The 19249-nt window shown below is 44.8% G+C and overlaps 3 protein-coding genes across 13 annotated transcripts in view; 1 reads left to right on the top strand and 2 right to left on the bottom strand.

Annotated features, from left to right (window-relative positions):
- The window catches only part of LOC108506605 (survival of motor neuron protein-like), a 5782-nt gene extending 2438 nt beyond the window's left edge, over positions 1-3344 (bottom strand). For 2 of the 8 annotated variants that reach the window (XM_017833797.1, XM_017833798.1), the window contains exons 1-8: positions 3297-3344; positions 3148-3219; positions 2928-3059; positions 2450-2650; positions 2215-2325; positions 1898-2050; positions 797-868; positions 184-294 (exon numbers count right to left, since the gene is read on the bottom strand). In XM_017833797.1, coding sequence (XP_017689286.1) covers positions 184-294; positions 797-868; positions 1898-2050; positions 2215-2325; positions 2450-2650; positions 2928-3059; positions 3148-3219; positions 3297-3335 — 891 coding nt within the window. In that variant the 5' untranslated portion in view covers positions 3336-3344. The remainder of the gene's footprint in view (positions 1-183; positions 295-796; positions 869-1897; positions 2051-2214; positions 2326-2449; positions 2651-2927; positions 3060-3147; positions 3220-3296) is intronic. The other 6 variants (XM_017833800.1, XM_017833799.1, XM_017833801.1 and 3 more) reach the window with 6 other exon arrangements.
- A 2045-nt stretch (positions 3345-5389) lies between these two features.
- LOC108506604 (small EDRK-rich factor 1-like) lies at positions 5390-9893 on the bottom strand. The gene is made up of 3 exons (XM_017833795.1): positions 9736-9893; positions 6458-6566; positions 5390-5909 (listed from the first exon to the last, which is right to left on the bottom strand). The coding sequence occupies exons 1-3, from the start codon at positions 9740-9742 to the stop codon at positions 5837-5839; spliced, it is 189 nt and encodes a 62-aa protein (XP_017689284.1). The 5' UTR covers positions 9743-9893; the 3' UTR covers positions 5390-5836.
- Positions 9894-10353: 460 nt separating this feature from the next.
- Positions 10354-19249, top strand: part of BDP1 (B double prime 1, subunit of RNA polymerase III transcription initiation factor IIIB) — a 52039-nt gene continuing 43143 nt past the window's right edge. For all 4 annotated transcript variants that reach the window (XM_017833793.1, XM_017833792.1, XM_017833791.1 and 1 more), the window contains exons 1-5: positions 10354-10535; positions 15705-16257; positions 16904-17010; positions 18014-18073; positions 18420-18560. In XM_017833793.1, the coding sequence (XP_017689282.1) occupies positions 10354-10535; positions 15705-16257; positions 16904-17010; positions 18014-18073; positions 18420-18560 (1043 nt within the window). The remainder of the gene's footprint in view (positions 10536-15704; positions 16258-16903; positions 17011-18013; positions 18074-18419; positions 18561-19249) is intronic.

Here is a 19249-nt window from a genome sequence, read left to right as displayed (position 1 = left end):
TAAAAAATCCACTGCGCAGGCTCGAAGGGTCAATGACCTTTCCCAAATCTTCGCTCGCGAAGACTGGCCATTATTATAAGAGATCTAAAAACCACCCCTCTCTATCTAACCTTTTGCTGCAAACAGCAGCAGCAACAGGAACACAAAATTATGACGACACTTCAAAACCAGAGTGGCACGTACCAGGTAGTATCCAGTGTGATAACCACTCATGTACCAGGCTATCAACATGCTCCCCAATGCTTCGTCATCCTCAGGACAGTCTGGCCTCATAGGTGGTGGAGGAGGAATCAACTAAGAAATCACAAAGGAAATGTCTTCGTTTCAATAGGGTGTATCCCAGGTTAGAGAGCGACCAATTCTAAAAGGTTAAAACATAAAACTGGAAAAACAGGAACATATCCTTGATATGTTCTCTGAAAAGGAGTCGAATAAGATGATGCTTTCTGAACATATGTAATTTCCATAGCCTAGGAGAAACAGGATTCCTGTAGCTTGTACACAAATTGTTATTAGGGGGGAATATTATCTGCTTCAGGGAAATCCTGTTGATTTAAGGTATAGTTTCTTCAAATAATTTTCCCCTTGATATTCTTACCAACAGCTTCACTGCCACAAAAATGAGTGCAAATCAGACCTTGTGCGTTAGATTATTGCAATATTTGTAACTGAATGTGCTCACACGTGAAAATTACAGACTCTAACAAATGTGTCCCAAAAACACAGGCAGTGAGCACATTCAGTGAGAAAACCTGAGATCACCAACCCCTTTCTTCCTCATTCTCCCATCACTTACCGGTGGTCCTGCTGGGAAAGGTGGCGGCCAGCAAGATAAAAATGACGGCGGTGTCTTGCATTTTGATCCAGGCTACATGGAAAAAAAAAATGGAGCAGTACAAATTAAAAAGGAAATTGGAGTATTAGGATTTTACTTAGGAGAACTGTGTGAAGCAATTCACATGCCTTAAATTTAAGGCAACACACCCCAGCAACTTAATGAAAATACACCCAGTAAGCTATTTCTGTGGCACATTCCATGACTGGAAAAGTACAGCTTGCATTACACGTGTCACTGAGGTAAACAGGGCTGAAACGGGGCTCTAGTTAATACAGGCATTTTTAAAAAGTTTTTCCTAAATGGAAGTCAGTCATTGCACTCTCACAGAAAGAAACATATCTAATATGCACACAGGCAAACAGATAATTTCTCTGCTCCTGTGTGGCTGGGGGCACAAGCTGACTAAATTCCATTGCACTGGCGAACATCCTAAAAAAGATCTTAGATACAAATGTATTGATATGAAGGAAAAAAGATAAAATAAAACCTTATAAAGAAATTTTGCCCAAACAGTAATATTTAGAAAACATAATGCTGAGTTCAACTACACTATTACTTAAGACTCCTACACCACAGGAGAATTTAAGGGTGTATCAATATCCCATCCCTCATAATTCAGTAGAGAAGCTACATGTTAAAGGTTCTATGACATGTGGACATCAGTTTTGACGCCTTCAAAGTCCCATGTTGTGAAGCATACCAACTGGCTAGAAAAAGTGAAATATTAAAACATCAACAGCACTATCATTAACAGCACTGGCACAGTCCAGGGAAAAAACTTCCCTCTTCTAAGTTACATGGCAACAGTGAAGCAAGTGTTACCTAGGCAGCAGAAGGCTTTCCTCACTAGACTGCAACTCTGCAAAAGGGCTATGCTGTAGCCAGATTATCACAAAATGGCAAACCAACAGATTCTAACATGCATATCTGTACATCCCTTCCAAAATGCTGTCAACTGAATTCTACAAAATGATAAATATAATGCTATACTCCCAGTATTCACTACAATACCAGGGTTAACAGCAGTATGTGAATTATTTCAGATAAGGTTGAGCTTACTCTTCCCAGGCCTGGGACTGGTGGTGGTGGTGGTGGTGTAGGAAATCGCAGGTTTTGAGGGGAGAATCTTGCTTTTGTGCAGTTGTTTTTGTTTCGAGGTGACTGGGAAGATTTTTCACTCTCATCTGTTGAATATGGAGTCTCATTTTCATTCTAGAAGATCAAGACATTTTTAGGAAATGCACTAAACAGGAGTTCATAGATAACAGTTTTAGTGTGAAAAGGCTTGGAAAGTCCCATTCACATCCTTCCCTCTCTCTAGCCCTCCCAGTCCTACTCAGGAATGATTTTATAATCTCACAACTTTATCTGCTCACCATTTTAGCTATATTATTTTTCACTGGTGAATTTCTTGTTGTCCCCTCCCTTTCTTCCATGCTGAGTTCAAGAACTAAAGCGACACTTTCATTCCTTCCATCAGCTTGTGTCTGTTTACAACAGAATCGTGTATCGATTCTCTCTGAACACCAGCAGCGCCACCGGACATACTAAGAGAAGCTGATTGTCCCGTTTTCTCTTTCCTTTACAAAAGAATCAAAAGGCGTCCCTCACCTCCCCAGAATTCCCCGTCCCATTTACTGTTTCATCGCTGGCTGGAGGAAGTAGATCAGACAGGTTCTGCTCCTCCTGATTTCCATATCCCGTGTAAGTAACAACACACGTGCCTCTCTTCTGGTTGATGGAGGCAATAGTTGCCAGGTACAAATTACCATCCTCAGACCAAACAGCACTGCAGCTGTCACCAACTTTCCACTGCAACAGAAGCAAGAAAAGCGTGTCCATACCTACGCCGACAATCAGAGAAAAGGTGCCTTTTCCTAAATTACTTTTTGTCCCAGCCACGAGAAAGGTGACACCCACCTACAGTGCGGGTTTTTTTGTGGAATTTAGTGGAATTGCTCAATGTAACGTATAAGTAAGGTTTATAAATTATCACCCCCACCCCAAAATGTTACTCCCAAGGTGAAGAAGCTGCTTCTGAGTACCGTAGAGAAGTACAACACGCAGGACAAGCACGACTGGCACGTACAGGCGAGCTGACCTGTTTCAAAGGCGCTGTGTTACTCTTCTTTCTGTTCTTTTTATGGTTTTTCCTCTTTATCACCATGCACTTCTCCTGCTTGTCGGAAGGCTCCGAGCACTCCCCATTCTTCAAGGCATTCTTCGGTAAAAGAAAGGGGGGAAACAATAAACGCCAATCCACCGGCCTCAGCCCCAGGGTGCGGCCACGGCCGCGCCGACCCCCTTACCTTGAAGGAGGCCACCGCCTTGTCGTAGGCCTTGATGAGGGCCGTGTCGTCCCAGATGTCCGAGTCGTCGCTCTGCGGAGGGCACAGAACGGAGGGTTAGCGCGGTGCCCCGGCCCCGCTCCCGCCCCCGCCCCCGCCGCGCTCCCCACCTGGCCGGTGCCGCGCCGGAACAGCACCGCGTCCGCCATGGCCGCGCGCGCCGCGCACGCGCACGCGCCCCGGTTCCGGCCCCGCGTCCCGCGCCGGGCGCGGCCCCTTCCCGTGTGCGGGGCCCGCCGGGATGCGCCGCCGCCTCCCGCGCCGGGAGGGGACGGGGACGGGGGCGGGGACACGCACCGCCGCAGGTCTGAACCGAGTAGCAGCCAGCAGAGGAATTGCTGCTGTATCCAGTGCTGGGCTCCTCAGTGCGAGAAAGACAAGGAGAGTTTGGAGAGGAAGGACCAGAAAGATGATTAGAGGTCTGGAGCATCTCTCTTAGGAGAGACTGAGAGCTGGGCTTATTTAGCCCAGAGAAGAGAAGACTGAGAGGGGATCTCATTAGTGCATGTAAGTATCTCAAAGGGAGGTGCCAAGAGGATGGTGCCAAACTCTTTTTGGTGGTGCCCAGTGACAGGATGAGGAGCAAAGGCCATAAACTAAGCCACAAGAAGTTCCATCTCAACATGAGGAAGAACTTCTTTACACTGAGGGTGGCAGAGCACTGGAACAGGCTGCCCAGGGAAGTCATGGAGTCTCCTTCTCTGCAGACATTAAAATCCCACCTGGACACATTCCTGTATAACCTGCTGTAGGTGATGCTGCCTTGGCAGGGGCGTTGGACTGGATGATCTCCAGAGGTCCCTTCCAACCCTAATAATTCTGTGAACTTGCTTATTTTCTCACCAGCTGTAGGTATTATGATGCCAGAACCAGCTACATTTTCCTTCCAGCTCTCCTCAAACTGTGTCAGGGACCTGTTAACAAGCAGCAAATGCACTATAGGATAGAACTGAAACAAGCAAAGGCCACAAAGTTCTCTCTTTAGAGGTTGAAAACAGTTGCTGAGGAGCACATTTAGCACAGGTAGCTAGTGTGCAGCTGCAGTTGAGCTACAGGTTAAGCTCTGGGTGGTGAAAGCCCCAGGCAATAGGCCAGGAACTGCACAGGTACCTGTGGGCCAGCCAGGTGACCAGACACTGAGACACAGCAGGAGTTGAGGACCTCCAAACTTTAGACTGTGCAGGTATAAAAGCCCAAGGTTTCCCTTGTTCAGTCCTTCCTTCAGAGGCACCAGTTCGAGCTGTTGTTTTGTTATTTAGTTATTGCACCAAGATTAGGTTATATTAAGGATCGGGACATCTGAGACTCTGTAGGAGTAGCTAAATAAGACAACACCAGCCACCTGGATGATAGAAGAAGAAAATATTAAAGCAAAATATTGTGGTCATGAGCAAGCCAGAGCTAAGATTAGTGAGTATGTGAAAACAATCACAAGGTCAAGCTGGAAAGCCATTTGAAGCATGGTTGTTGTTCTCTGTGGCTGAAGGCAGCCATGGGAATGTTTGTGTGGAATGTGTGCAGATAAGTAATACCTGGCTGGCTTCATAGCTCAGACCCTTATTCTGTATATAAACGGAGTAATAAAGTTACAAGGAAACTCTGCCTGGACAAAGTCTCCCGTGGATTCAGTCGCTGAAAAGGGTGCTCAGTGAGGGACCTTTGCTGCAAGACTCAGCTGTGGGAAACCTGGTCTGTGTGAGTGTGGGGTGTGTAGCTGTGAAGGGGCTTTGGTCTCAGCTCAGGTGGTGCAAGTGACTGCCAGAGTGGCTGCTGGATGGTTACACAGTTCTCCCTTGGTCAGCACACAATACACTCAAGCATGCCTGTGAAGCAAGGGCTGAGTTTTCTCATACTAACTTTTATTCCTGGGGCAGGTTTAAGTACTATTTAAAATAATTTTAGTGATGCAGCAATTTCAAGATCTGCTGACACTGCAATTCATTAATATCAAGCCTGCAGCTTCCTTAGTTAATATCAGCACTAGATTCTTTCAGTTTTGTACACCAAGAGAGTTTGCAATTCAACAGGCAACTCTGCCTATAGTGCAGACTTACACTGCATGTGATATTGCTTATAATATGCAATTCTTAAAAACTTTATTTATATTCCACTTACATATATGTACTCTATTTCTCCACTATATTATTCATTCCTTGTGTTCTTGGCAACTTCTTGGAAATCAACTGACTATCAAGCATAACCATTTCAGGTTAGACAGTATTTCATGCAACATTTTATTGAAAAAATATTTCAAGATGAGATTTACAGTTCAGACCTCTGAAAGTTATGCACATTCTGAATGAAGCTGTACTTTCAAGAACTGAGACAGCCATATTTGGTCTAACTGCAGATTCAGAAATTCTGATACTGGAACCATTAAGTCAAACTAACAAATGCAGCAAAAGCTGGAGTAAAGCTACTGCTTGGTACTTTTATTCATACACATGCAGAAGACTGTAGTCAGTTTTGAAACAGCACTCCAGAGAACTAAGCCTATAGTAATCAGAAAATACTCTACACTAATGCTAATTGAACAACTCTGCACAATAAATGTTTAATCATTTAATGGCCAGACACTTCTATGAATGATCTTTGATCTTCCAGGCCCTTCTGCTTCCCCGATGCACTCTGTCTTATCCATAGAGGCAGATCATTTCGCTCCTGCCTGCAGAGACTTCCTTTCATTAGCCGCCTTTTGCTTTTGCTGCATGATTTCAGAGTCTCTGTGAAGAAAAAGGGTTGGATATCAGATAGTGGCTCACAGTTCTTCTAAGCAGAGTCTCCTCCAGCTTATTTTTGCCCTTTGGCAATCCCCTCTTCAAGAAGAGAAAAAGGTTAGCATAAAACTTCTCACTTAGCCACGAGCACACTGTTTTTACTACCCCGTTGTTTTTTCAGTGCATGCATTATCCAATGAAGCAGACAAGTTACTTGATTAGTAGACCTTATATAATTCTTTCAGTTATAGAAGTAAAGGACACAATGGATCAAACATCTTCAAGAAAGCATTACACAACCTTTTCCTGTTTGTACCAGGCAAAAAGCTGCTCAAAAGAAAGAAAAGCTTTATGGGACTTACAAAAAAAAAAAAAACCTGTTTAACAGCAGATAGAGCAAAACTTCATCCACGGTTTATGCTCCGGCACATGATCGGACCATGAATCAAAGCAAAGTACTTAAATGTTGTTTCAGCTAAGACACTGGATTATTTCTGACCCATTTCCCCCTCCTTTTCTGCCCAACCATTTCACTCAACTTTGCTAGATCTTACCTCTGTTTTCTCTGAGAAGCAGACAAGCTATCCTCTTTCCTTTTGCCTTTGTGGATCTCCTGAGTTTTCTTCAGGTTCTTTTGGCGGGCAAGTTCACGCTGGTTCCCACCTGTAAAATAACATATAGTTAAGCAGTTACTACCACTTTGTTTTTTTCCTCACACTGTTTGCCTGTGTAGAAGTCTGTTATAAAGGTGGTATGGTGTGGCACAATCTGTAGAGTTGGTATGGCTGCATCTTCCATCAGTGTCCCCCCCCCAGTGCACAGTAGGAGAAATTAAAGCCTGTTAGTTCTCACATGTCCAATTCTAGGTCATGTCCAAGAGTTATTAATTTCAATCAATTTTAAAATTAATTTCAACATTTCTTACTGAAATAAAATGCAGTTTGCCATAAAAGACTGAAGGAAGGCCATCCCACAACAGCCTGGGCAAAATCATGTCAGTAACTCATCTAAACAAGAGTCATCATCTCAGACAAATTTCAGCATCCAATATAGCTTACAAATTAATTCTAGATGGAAAGAACAGCATTAAAATTAATTGCAAATACTACTGAAGAAGTGACCTCAAACGACTTTTTTATTTGAAGTCAAGTGCAATACTTAAGCATGGCCTTAGCAACTGATTAGCATAACTTCCAACAAAAGTGAGAAGAGTAACATTATCTATCTATCTATCTATCTGTCTATCTGTCTATAAAGACACAAAACCACATCACTGCCAGTATAGAGGACACCTTTTCAGGGAACAGAAAACTTACCCCAGGACTACCAACCCCGTGAACTGCCAACAAGTGAGGTGTGCAATCTGTTTGATCAGACAAGGCACAACATCAAAACTCTCCATCTAAATACTCAGGGTTTTCCAGGCAATGGCCACAGCCACCACAATTGCAAACTCTTTTGCATTAGCTGGCAATCTTTTCTCAGTATTCTCTTCCTTACGGCTCTAGTCTGCTCTAACCTGCCAGAACTGGTTCACTGGCTTGCTATTTCTTCTTGTTCTTCTCCTTTTGGACTCAAGGTGTTCCAGATATGCTAGGCATAATCACTTGTGCTGTTATACAATACAGATCACATTTTTCTATGCTCAAAAGTGAAAACTCCATTTACCCGTAACTTCTGTTGTGTTTCTCTGGTCTCTCTCTAGTCTTATGACTACCTATGCCATCTTTCAGTCCTGAAGCCAAAAATCTCTCCAGTCTTCACATGCCTGTAATTTCTGATATATGGAAGCAGTTTAGGACTAGGTCAATTTTAAACAGCAACCTGCTGATATGATCCACAGGTTTGTACTCACCCCATTTCTGAGCTGACAAAGGTACCTGCCATGTCAAGAAGCAGACAAGAGCAACCCTGCAGAAGCAGGGGTTTTGTGCATTCTTCACAACAGTACATGTACTGCCAGAAGTCCAAGTGAAAACAGCCTATTATGCCTGCTACTTCCTGAGAGCTGCTCCTGCCTTGGAAAATACACTTCATCTGCGACAGGACATCAAGTACTACCTTTTGAAAAAGCAAAGAGAACTTCTGCTCATCCTCCTTATTATCCTGTCCCCAAAGATCACCTAGAAGAAGGGCAGCTGTTTGTTCAGGGACTGAAGTGAAACAGCTCTCTATCTCTGGCAGCACTAGTGTTGATTAGAACTTGATGACTCATGAGCAGATGATACATTCCAAGCTATAAATGGTTCCTGGGTTTTGTGGTGCTCAGGAGGCACGAACGTCATACAAACAATTCAGCAGCAACAGAAGAGCTCTTCTGTGGTCTTTAAAAAAAAAATCAAGTATCTTCCTTTATCATAAAAAAAGAGAGGAAGTCAAAACACACTCCTATTGTCAGAACACATATAGCAATTACCCTCCACACTTAACCTCAGGCACTTCCTTCCTTTACAAGTGAACACCGTGCATGGTTCCTGCAGTTATTCCATACACACAGCGAGGGTGTAAACCTAGGAACTAAACACAGTGGCATCACTGAAAAGCCTGGCTGTCACTTCTGCGCAGTAAAGCAGAGCAGGAAGAAAAGCTGAGCAGCACAGAATGCACACAAAGCACAGAAGACCAAATAACTATCTGGAAAGAAACTTAGTTGTACCATGCCTGCTTCCAAGTCAACATTTCCAAGGACTATTTGGCCCCATTAATTCACCAGGAACCCTAAATGAGTATCCCTAGCTTCAAGGGAGCCAGTGCTGTTTCCTACATTCTGTAACATCAACCTAAATCTTCCATGAAATTGTTCCACCAGATGACAATTCAGCTTTCTGTAATGTGAAATTCAAGCATGAACTGCCCTACAAAGGCCAGTACACCCCTCCTGCTTATACTCACGCTTAAGCATCCCCATCCCAGCCTGCCTGTGCAAGACGTATGCCTTAGTTCAACAGTGTCCTTGCTCTTCCAACTCCAGGGGAAAAAAATACCAAAAAAAGCCCTAAACCTGCCACTTTCTCACGTTCAAAATCTGTTCTGTGCACAAACTGTTTTTGATCCAGGCCTTCAGCTGCACTTCCTGCAGCAGAGTGGCTTCAAAACCGTGTATTTTCAAGAGTGAATGTGAAAGCACAGCCTCAAAACTGTGTATTTTTAAGAGTGAGTGTTGCAAGCACAACCTCAGATAAATATAAGCAGTTTCTGTACTGCCAAGCCTAATACGCAGCGACTCCAGAGCGAGCATCTTGGGTTTAGTTCACGGTTCTCCGCCATTTTAGAGCGGGTCTACCAACAACATTGCTGTTGAACACGGTGAAGATTCACCAAGTCCTGCTGCCCTTTCAACGACAGCCTTAACAACCGCAACCTAAGTAGTGTAGTATTGAGTATTCAGCACCGATATAAAAGCCCTGTATTTCCATTTCTGGGCGGCAGCCGGGTGTGAAACAGACGGTGGTTGTTTTTCCAGCCCATCACCACCTTTATTCCTCCGTCCCGCCCCGCAGCACAGCTGCGCCAGGAGGCGGGGGAGGATGTTTTCGCCTCCAGTTCTAGACGGCGGCAGGGCTGGGAAGAAGCCTCAGCCCCAGCGCCCCATACCCACGCACTCGCTACAGGCAGGACTTCGCTGCGGGGACGGCAAGCCCGCAGAGACCCAGACACGGCAGCGGCATCACAGCGCGGTGAATTGCCGGCCCCCAGCCGACCCCTGGCCAGGCTGCCCCGAGGTGTCGCGCCCAGGCCTGGAGGCGACCGGGAGAGCGGCCCAAGTCCCACCGCCCCCTTCGCTCCCCGATAGAACCATAGGGCAGCCCCACTGAACCCCATCGACACTCACGGGTCATGGCGAGACGCTCAGGCCGCGCACCACCAGCACCACCACCGACACCACCACGGCCGCGCCGGGACACACCTCCGCTCCTACCGCCGGAACCGTCTGACGGGCCGCCTGCCGCCGCCGGCCCTTATGAAACCTCACTGGCCGCTGACGTCACGGCGGCGCGCGGGCTCGGCCCAATCAGAGGGCTGCGCACCGCCGCCCCAGCGCCGTGAGGGCGGGAGGGCCGCGGGGCCGCTGCGGAGCGTCCGCTCGGGCCGGGAGATGGGGGGGGAGATGAGGAGTGGCTCTGTTTAACGAACTGGTCATGGCGGGCGACGCGGAGCAGAGAAAGCAGTTTAGGGGTGCCTGGACTGAGGGGTGAAGAGCCTTTGGAGTGCTCGGCCGTTACAGGCGGTTTCGGTGCCGTTGTCAGTTGCCCCGCACGGGCTTTCCCCCTCCCGGCCCCTCTTCGATGCGCCCGCCGGCGCATGCCGATGACGTATCGAGGCGCGCCGCCGGGGCGGCACGCCGTGAGGCGCCGGGGCTCGCGGCACTGCCGGGCCGCCGCCGCCACGCGCCGCTGACGCCGCCGAGCGCGCGGGCGGACAGGCGCGCGCCTCTCCCGGGAGCGCCGCCATGTTCCGGCGGGCCCGACTCACCGTGCGGCCCAACGTGCGCGCCCCGGGCAGGGCCGCCGCCCCCGCCCCCGTTACCGGCGGGGCAGACGCGGAGCCCCCGGAGCCTCCGGGCTCGGACTCCCCGGTGGCAGACAGAGCAGGGGCCGCGGCGGGAGCGTCAGAGGCACGGCGGGCCGAGAGGTGAGTCCCGCCAAGCTCGGGCCGGTGAGGCCGTGTCTGGGCCCGCGAGTCCCCGGGACCGGCCTGCGCAGGGGGAGGCGGGGGCGGCGGTGGGGGCTCTCCGTAGCGCGGGTTGTGGTGCCCTGCCCCTGCTGTGTTTGGGGGCTCGTCCCGAAGAGTTCCTGGGAGACCCCGCGGTCGGTGCCCGGTGTCAGCGCGTACGTGGCTGTCGGAGAACGACTTCTGGGTGTTTGACGCGTTCACAGCTTAAGCAGAACCTGAGCTGCGGTTCCGCAGCAGGTGCTTGGAATGGGCTGCCCAGGGAGGTGGTGGAGTCACCGTCCCTGGAGGGGTTCAAGGAAAGACTAGACGTGGCACTTGGTGCTGTCGTCTAGTTGGCATATTGGTGTCTGGCCATAGGTTTGATTCGATGATCTCAGAGGTCTTTTCAAACCTAATTGATTCTGTAAGATAAAACTGCGAAGCAGGGACCCAGTGTGGTCTGGCACTCGGTTTTTGGCTCTGCAGCAGCCGGGAGCCCCGGTTTGCTGTGTACAGCGAAAATTCCTTGTGCTCCGTAATCGGATGACTTTGATTCTGCATTCCTGCAGCACTCACTCCTTTGTATTCACCTCTCCGTGCATTAACAAGGGAAGACTTTCTAGTATTTTTCCTTTTCGACTGTTCAGTTTTTTAAGTGCTTTTTACTGTAGCGCAAGCACGTTGTAAAGTTGGTCGTAGTGCTTCCTGTTGTAGTTTAACCCTGACTGGATGCTAAGCCTTTGCTTGCTTCATCACGCCCCTGCCCCCTCCCAGCCCCATGGGATGGGCAGAAAATCAAAAGGGCAAAAGTGCAAGAATCCTCTTGTCAAGCTAAAGATAGTGTAATATATAAAGCAAAAGATGTGCAAGTGGGCAAAGCAAGATTGGGAACTCATTTACCACTTCCTGTCATCAGGCAGGTATTTTACTGTCTCCAGGAAAGTGGGGCTCCATTACACGTAACAGTTGCTTGGGAAGAAAAACGTCGTAACTCCAGATGTCCTCCTGTGTTCCTTCTTCCCCGGCTTTTACTGAGGAACATGATGCCACATGGGATATCCCTTTGGTCATCTGGGGTCAGCTGTCCCCGTTGTGTTGCCTCCCAGCTTCTTGCCCATGCCTGGTCTGCTCGGTCATGGGGCACCATGAGAGAAGACCTTGGTGCTATCTAATCATTGCTCAGCAATAGCTGGAACGTGGGTGTGCTGTCAGCACACTCTTGTGGTCACAAATCTGAAACAACAGATCAGCTAATGTGAAAGGGTTAACTCTGTCCCTACCAAAAGCAGTACAGACCAGTTTTTCAGGACATTTCCCCAGTCTGATGTTTACTTTTCACAACAACCTTCCTACTTCTTTTAAGTTCTGTACCTTCCTACTTCTTTTAAGTTCTGCATCTTTCATGAATATCTCTATTCTTTTGGTTGAAGCTTCTCCTTTATAAGAGTGAGAAGGTCTTACAGTCTTCTGTTTCTTGTGACTAGAAATTCTGATACCAGAGTAGTTAGCATGGCATGTCTTTAGGAAACCCATGCTGCCTCTTTTTCAGCTTATGTCTTACATCTTCACTTCTTTTGCATTGTGCTTTAAGGATGTTTTTCTTTCAGGTTTTATTTATAAAATTCTCTTGTTACAAAGATTATGTTACTAGATCTTTTGCAATCTGATACTCTGTTCTTAAATGAAAACATTCTTACTATTTTTCACTTTTGTGATACTGTTGCTAATTCAGGAGATTTGTTAAAGACTTTTATATTTGTAGTTTAACCAGTGCTTCAGTGGAATATAACATTGGGTTTCAAAACTAGATACCAGTGCTATTCGGAAAGGCACTCTGATATATTCTCACGGCTTAAAAAACAGACCTTTGCCATATAACCTTATGACAAGGTAGCCCACCCACTGATAAAGGGAAGCCAGTTGATGTAATCTTTTTGGATTTCAGTAAAGCTTTTGATCCCGTCTCTCACAGTGTCCTTCTAGACAAACTGTCCAGCCCACAGCTGGATAAACACATCATGTTCTGGGTGAGCAATTGGCTCATGGGTCGAGCACAGAGGGTGACAGTGAATGGGGTGACATCAGACTGGTGACCTGTCACTGGTGGGGTTCCACAGGGCTCCATGTTGGGCCCTGTGCTCTTCAACATCTCCACAAATGACTTGGACACAGGACTGGAAGGGATACTGAGCACATTTGCAGATGACACAAAACTGGGAGGAGCTGTTGACACCCTCACAGGCAGGGAAGCCCTGTAGAGAGACCTCGACAAACTGAGGACTGGGCAATCACCAGTTCAATGAGGGGAAGTGCCAGACCTGCATCTGGGATGGGGCAACCTTGGATGTATGGACAGACTGGGGAATGAGGTGCTGAAAGCAGTGCCATGGAAAGGGACCTGGGTGTCCTGGTCAATGGCAAGTTGAGTCTGAGCCAGCAGTGCCCTGGCAGCCAGGAGGGCCAACCCTGTCCTGGGGGGGCATCAGGCAAAGCATCACCAGCTAGTCCAGGGAGGAGATTGTCCTGCTCTGCTCTGACCTGGGGCGGCCTCACCTTGAATATTGTGGCAGTTTTGGGCACCACAATGTAAGAAAGATATTAAGCCATTAGAGAGTGTCGAAAACAGGGCAGTGAAGATGGTGAAGGGCCTTGAGGAGAAGCCGTGTGAGGAGCAGCTGAGGGCCCTTGGTGTGTTCAGCCTGGAGAAGAGGAGACTGAGGGGAGAGCTCATTGCAGTTACAACTTCCTTGGGAGGGGAAGAGGAGGGGTGGGCACTGATCTCTTCTCTGTGGATCAGTGACAGGACCTGAGGGGATGGCATGAAGCTGAGTCAGGTTGGATATCAGGAAAAGGTTTTTCACCCAAAGGGTGGTTCACTGGAACGGGCTCCCAAGGGAAGTGGTCACAGTGCCAAGCCTGACAGAGTTCAAGAAGCTCTCAGGCACATGATAAGATTCTTGGGGCTGCGCAGGGCTAGGAGCTGGACTTTGGTGATCCTTGTGGGTCCCTTCTACGTCAGGATATTCTGTGATTTTAAGTAACAGGCACATAAAATATTTTTCTCAATAAATATAAAAAATACCCAAGCTTATAAATCCACAAAACCATACCCTTCTGTTAAAAAAAAAATAAAAGAAGAGCAATTGTAAGAGAATTAAAACTGTTTTAAAATTGTTCATGTTGAATGTGTTTGCCAACACTTTGGAAGGTGTGGGATGTGTTTAAGGGTGAGCTTCTTTGGAGATGTGTGGATATGGAAAATATTCTACTTAGAAGAAAAGACATGTGAACCACTGGAGAACTATGGTGGGTTCCACAACTCAACTGGACAGAGAAGGTGGTATCCAACTTGAAATGCTGGGAGACTCCCAGGGGAACTTACAGTCCTGGGAGAAAGTAGAAAAGGCATGGGTGAGAGCTGCTCCCTTCCTTCCCCTGTTTGATCGCCTTAAGTTCCACTAAAAAGCTGGTTCTTAAAGTTCTTGGTTGCTTTTGAAGGTATACAGCAACCAAACAGGAGAGAGCAAATAGGGATTTTTTGCAGAGCAGACAGTGTTAGCTTTTTGGGGAGCTCTAGATATCTTTCTAGGTGATGCATTTTAGAAATTGGTTGTCTGGGTGTCTCTGTCTCTAAGGAAGAGTGGATTTGACAGAAGTCACACAATTTGATTTCCTGGGTGAGGTATTTGATGACACATACAGCACAATGTGTGTGTTGTGTAGTGCGCAAGAAAAGTAAAGGTAAATGTGAAAATGTCTTGTATATCTGTCCTTCCAAATTACAGCATTCCTTCTCAGCTGCTCAAATCTGTGTCTGTAGCATCAGTTACTTTACCCTGTTTTGTTTTCAGGGAAGTGAAAATTTTCAAAGCATAATTCTTTTTTTTTCATACAGTTTCTGCTAAATTGTATTTAACTGTTCAGAAATCCAGCGTGGCACTCTGATTAAAAACTCCACAAAACACAGGTGGTACAGAGAGGGTGAAAAAGAATTACTTTCCACTGTCTCCTGCTGTACAAAGAACAGAGAGTGTTGAAAGGAATTTGCAAGGATCTCATTCAAAACACACAGGCAGGCACCGTGCAATAACCCCTCTAAACTCCTTGTCCAGTGATGTTCTGTGTACTAGAAATGTTTATGAACTCACAGTGTGGGACAAACTGATTCAGCCATTTAACAGAGGCTGCTAAATGCAAACCCATTATATACAGCATTTGCCTGAATCACAGGCAATAACTGGAGGGGATTTAGAAAAGTTTCTCTGTATGTGTATGCTTTTCTTATATTCCTTGAAAGGCATTTGCATCTGATCATTTTTGAAAATGGCTAAGTGAACTTTGGGTGTGGTTGTCCTCATATACAGAAACAGGGCATTGTTCCAATGTAAAATTAAAAAAACTCTCTTTATGACTCAGTTATAATTCTGCTGCAGTCTTACTGTGAGCAACAGCCATGAAGCTGAACCCTGCAGGAGTCAGCAGATTTGGGGAGATCGTAATTGTTCGCAATTTTATTTGCACTTTGAAAGTTATTTCTGTGTAAATGGTGGGAAAAGTACTTATATAAGAAGGCTTTCCAGGGAAGCTAAGAGTTGTTGATGTGTTAAGTGTAAGCAGCAGACAGTTTGCCTGCTCAAGTTTTTCTGAAATTCACAGTTTACATATCATCTACTTGCAAATGTGTATGTAAGAGGAATGTTAATATTTATTGTAATAAAAATCATCAAACTGCTTGTGACACACAGCCTTTATTAAAATGTTTTTAGTATATCACCTGTGTTATGTGATATATTTATTTATATATTTATTTTTTATATTTTTTATTTATTTTTTATAAAGCTTTATTGTACCGGTATTTTTAGCTGAAAGGAGAGAGCCTTCCAAAAAAAGAAGTGGGGTGTGGGGACATGTTACTGTTGTGGGCTAGTTGATGAGTAATTAATATTAGAAAATAATATGCCAGCTCTTATAGCTGATTGGTTTATGAAGAAGTACCAGCTACACGTTGATTCTAGCGTTGCTTTTTGTATATAACAATTTTCCTGTAGCAGGGGGTTTATACTGATTTACCCATAAACATATCTCGAAAGTAAGAGTGAAAAATCTGTCACCATAAAGTCCTTCAGAATAATCTCTTAAATTTTCCAGCGATGACAAGGCTGATGGTTCCAGTGATGCTGGGGAAGCTAGTAAACCTGCAGAGATGCCTACGCAGAGAAGAAAACGGATCTCCACCATGCCAAATCTTGTCAAACCCAGAGCTGGACCTTCATCTGCTCAGCGTTCCGCACCAAGACTGCAGAGGCGAACATCACAAGCTCCTGATGGCGGTGTTTCATTTCAGAAGGATTCCCCCGCACCAGAAAAGAGTAGTGTTGAGAGCTCTGTAAAGTCTCCCGTGCTTCCTGAGAAGAAAACACCTGTGCCACAAGTGCCACAGTTTTCACCACTAAAGAAATCAGTGAATAAGGAGCAAACTGTAGGTGTGGCTGCTCAGAAAAATGATGACAGTTTGCAGAAGAATGTACCCTCTCCCCTCAAGGAGAGACCAACACAGGAGAGATCAGAAACACAGGAGGAAAAGCTTCCTATGAAACCTTCTCCTGAAAAAGAAAAGCGAACGTGTTCTGACCGAGAAAGGATCCTCAAAGCTCGGAAGTTAAGAGAAATGCTTAAAGAAGAGCTGAAGAAAGAGCGGATGGTAAGACCTCTGTGCTGAGCTGTGCTGGTTTGTAAAGGGCAAGGCGTGTGATTCACCTAGCATACATTATCTCTTTGCATTAGTGGTTTCTGGTGGTCATCAGCTGCTCAGTGCTAATAGTCTGTGATACCTCATAACTCCATATGGGTTTGTTCTGTTTAGAAGCAGTAGTAGAACTTTGTCCACTAATAATATGAATTTCACAAGAAATTGTGTATTGTTTCATTTGATTAGACCCACAGGTCTTTTTGACATTACACCTGGTATTATTTTATAGTCAGCATTCGAATTTTAAAGTTTCATAGTTGGTATTAAGTAGGGAAGTGTGCTGTAAGAAGCTTGGGATTTGGTATTTCTCATAGTGTTTCAAGTGGATCATTGTCTGAGTTCTGTAATTTTGAATAACTTTTAACTTTAATTTCTGCCAGATGGTGGATTTCTCTGAAGGGTTGTCTCTGATGCCCTCTTGACAAAGGGACACTTTTAATATAATCGTATTTTTGTTCTTGGTGGTGGTGTGTGTATGTGAACAACAGAACTCCCTGAATGGGGGTACTTTATAAGCAAAGAAAAATATTAATTTGTGAAATGTAAAGTACTTCCGGGGTGAATCTGAGTGGGTTTGTTTTTATTTTTTGTATGGAAGAAGTTGAAACACAGGCCCCCAATAATCGAAGGGCGTTCTCCACCAGATCGTTCTAAGATGACCATGAGAGACTTGATATACTATCTGCCAGAAAACAATCCTATGAAGTAAGTATGACTTCTTTTTCTCTCTCCTTAAGCTAAATTATTTTTCTACCTGTTTAATACTTAAATCTGTTGTATTAGCACAGATGCAGTGTTATTGCAATGGGAATAAAAGCTTCTATTTCACATCTACTTACTCCTCATACAGAAATGAGAATAGTGATTAATGTACTTGTTGAAATACACAAACATGAACCTTTCCTAAGTATTAATTTATCACTGTAGAAATACAGAATAGTCAAATTTTTTTTTTTCCCCAGTTACCTGCTGTGAGATTTTTAGTTATGGCTGCTAGGAATGTTATGATTGCCTGCCAGGTCTAATGGACTCAGGAAGCTAACCATTTCTCCTTCCAGGTGCTGAAGTGCAAAATGCACTGCAAGACCCACGAGGTCTTTACATTCCATCTGGATGGACGTAGCTGCTGCTGTTCTGTTTACATGTTTCACCAGCAGCAAGGCTGAGTGAGCATCCCAGGGGTGCACAGGCACAGGCAACACTAATGCATCTGGCTGCACAGACTGCCACAGACAGAGCAGGGCCTTTTTCCTGCAACTGCCAAAAGCAATCACATAAATAGAAGTACGGTTATCCAAATCCTGTTCTTTCTCTTAGTAGCTGATAAGTTTTCTGGTACTGTCTGTTATCACTTGCTTGTTAATGTTTGTGTGTTTATGTGTTTTATTGATCATTTTCCTTGTTATTTTTCTTTTACACTGAAGAGTCCTTCAGGAGGTAATGAGCAAGATACTCCTACATTTCTTATACCTTACAATGGATTACTGCTCAAAGTGTCTTTTTTTTGTGCTTGCTGACACAAGAAAGAGCAAAATTCATTAAGCATTAAGTGGTTGTTTAGTTAGACTTAAGTCTAAAGAACTAAAGAACGGACAAAAAAAAAGCTTTGTGGATTTTTTGTCCATTGTCTAATAAAAGCCAGGTTTGTGGAATGAAGCAGAAATGTATCTATATAAACAATCATCTCAAGCTTTTTATGAAATTCCAGGTCTTCACTGGCAGAAGAAAAGAGAACAGAAAAAAATTCTGCGCTGAGTCAACTGAGAGGGTTAGTCTTGTTGGTGAAGTATAGTCAAAAATTTTCTGGTATTAAAAAAAACATGTTTCTGTGGTAATACAGTCTAAGTCTATTTTTTTAATGTTTCAATATCACAGCCCTTATTTATAAGAAATTGTAATTTGGGAATGTAGGCTGGTTAAAGAACATTTTGCTTTCAGTATTACATTTTTGCATATTTCCATTTTACAGTAGAATGAAAAGCTGATTTCAGAGTTTATGTATTGACTGACTCGTTGATGTGTTGCTTTGCTGAGTGGTTCATTAAATTGGTGAATGTCTGGTATACTGAGCAGCAATTCAAAACTGTTTTTGCTTGCTGTCTTAAAAATTGTAGGCAGGAGGAGAAAAGTACTCTTGGTCATGAAGAAGAGGAGGAGGAAGAAGAAGAGAATGGGGAGGAGAGTCAGGATGGCCCACTTCTAGTTCCTCGTGTGAAAGTGGCAGAAGATGGTTCGATTATTCTGGATGAAGAAAGGTAACAAATCCTGTGCCTGTCTCATGGACAATACATACTGCATTGCAGCTTAGTTGGGGGATAGAGAACAGTTCTACTTTGGCCTGGGGCAAGCATGAGTATGTATTTGTGTGTTGAGAGTTGAGATGCACTTACTTAGGAAACAGTGCAAGTATGTGGCAAAGGAGCAGCAGTTCTCTGCATCTCAGTAGTGGCAGACTTTATAAGAAATGTTTTTGGAGAAGGAGATAAAGAGGAAAATGTATTTCATTACAGAGAATGAACACTGAGGATTTGTCAAACTTTCAAATGTCTTCTGTTTAGCTGACTGTTTTGTTTCTTAGAGTTAACATGTATCTGCTTACTGTTACTTGGTTTTCAGTATTATTTGCTCCAGCTTTGCATTTTGCATGTTGCTGCTTTATTCTTCTGTGAGTGTTTTCAGAAAATTTGATTAGCATATGACTTTTAAAAAGTAGATTATTGAATTATTGAGTTCCCCAAAAGTATTACTAGCATGAGATTTAGGCCAAGGTTTAAGGGTAGAGCAGGCCTGGTAAAAGAATTTGAAATTGTTCTAAAAGGATATTGGGAGGCTCTTGTGGTTTTGCAAAATAAATTTCTTGAATGTTAAGAAGTCTTTTTTTAAAGATACTTAATTATATCTATCTGTACTATACCGATAAAAAGGAAAAAGCAAATTTACTTAC

This window comes from Lepidothrix coronata, unplaced genomic scaffold, assembly GCF_001604755.1.
Source record: "Lepidothrix coronata isolate B3197 unplaced genomic scaffold, Lepidothrix_coronata-1.0 Scaffold220, whole genome shotgun sequence".
Taxonomy (NCBI): domain Eukaryota; kingdom Metazoa; phylum Chordata; class Aves; order Passeriformes; family Pipridae; genus Lepidothrix; species Lepidothrix coronata.
Note: the sequence above shows the minus strand (reverse complement) of the source record. Positions and strands in the feature narration are given on the sequence as shown.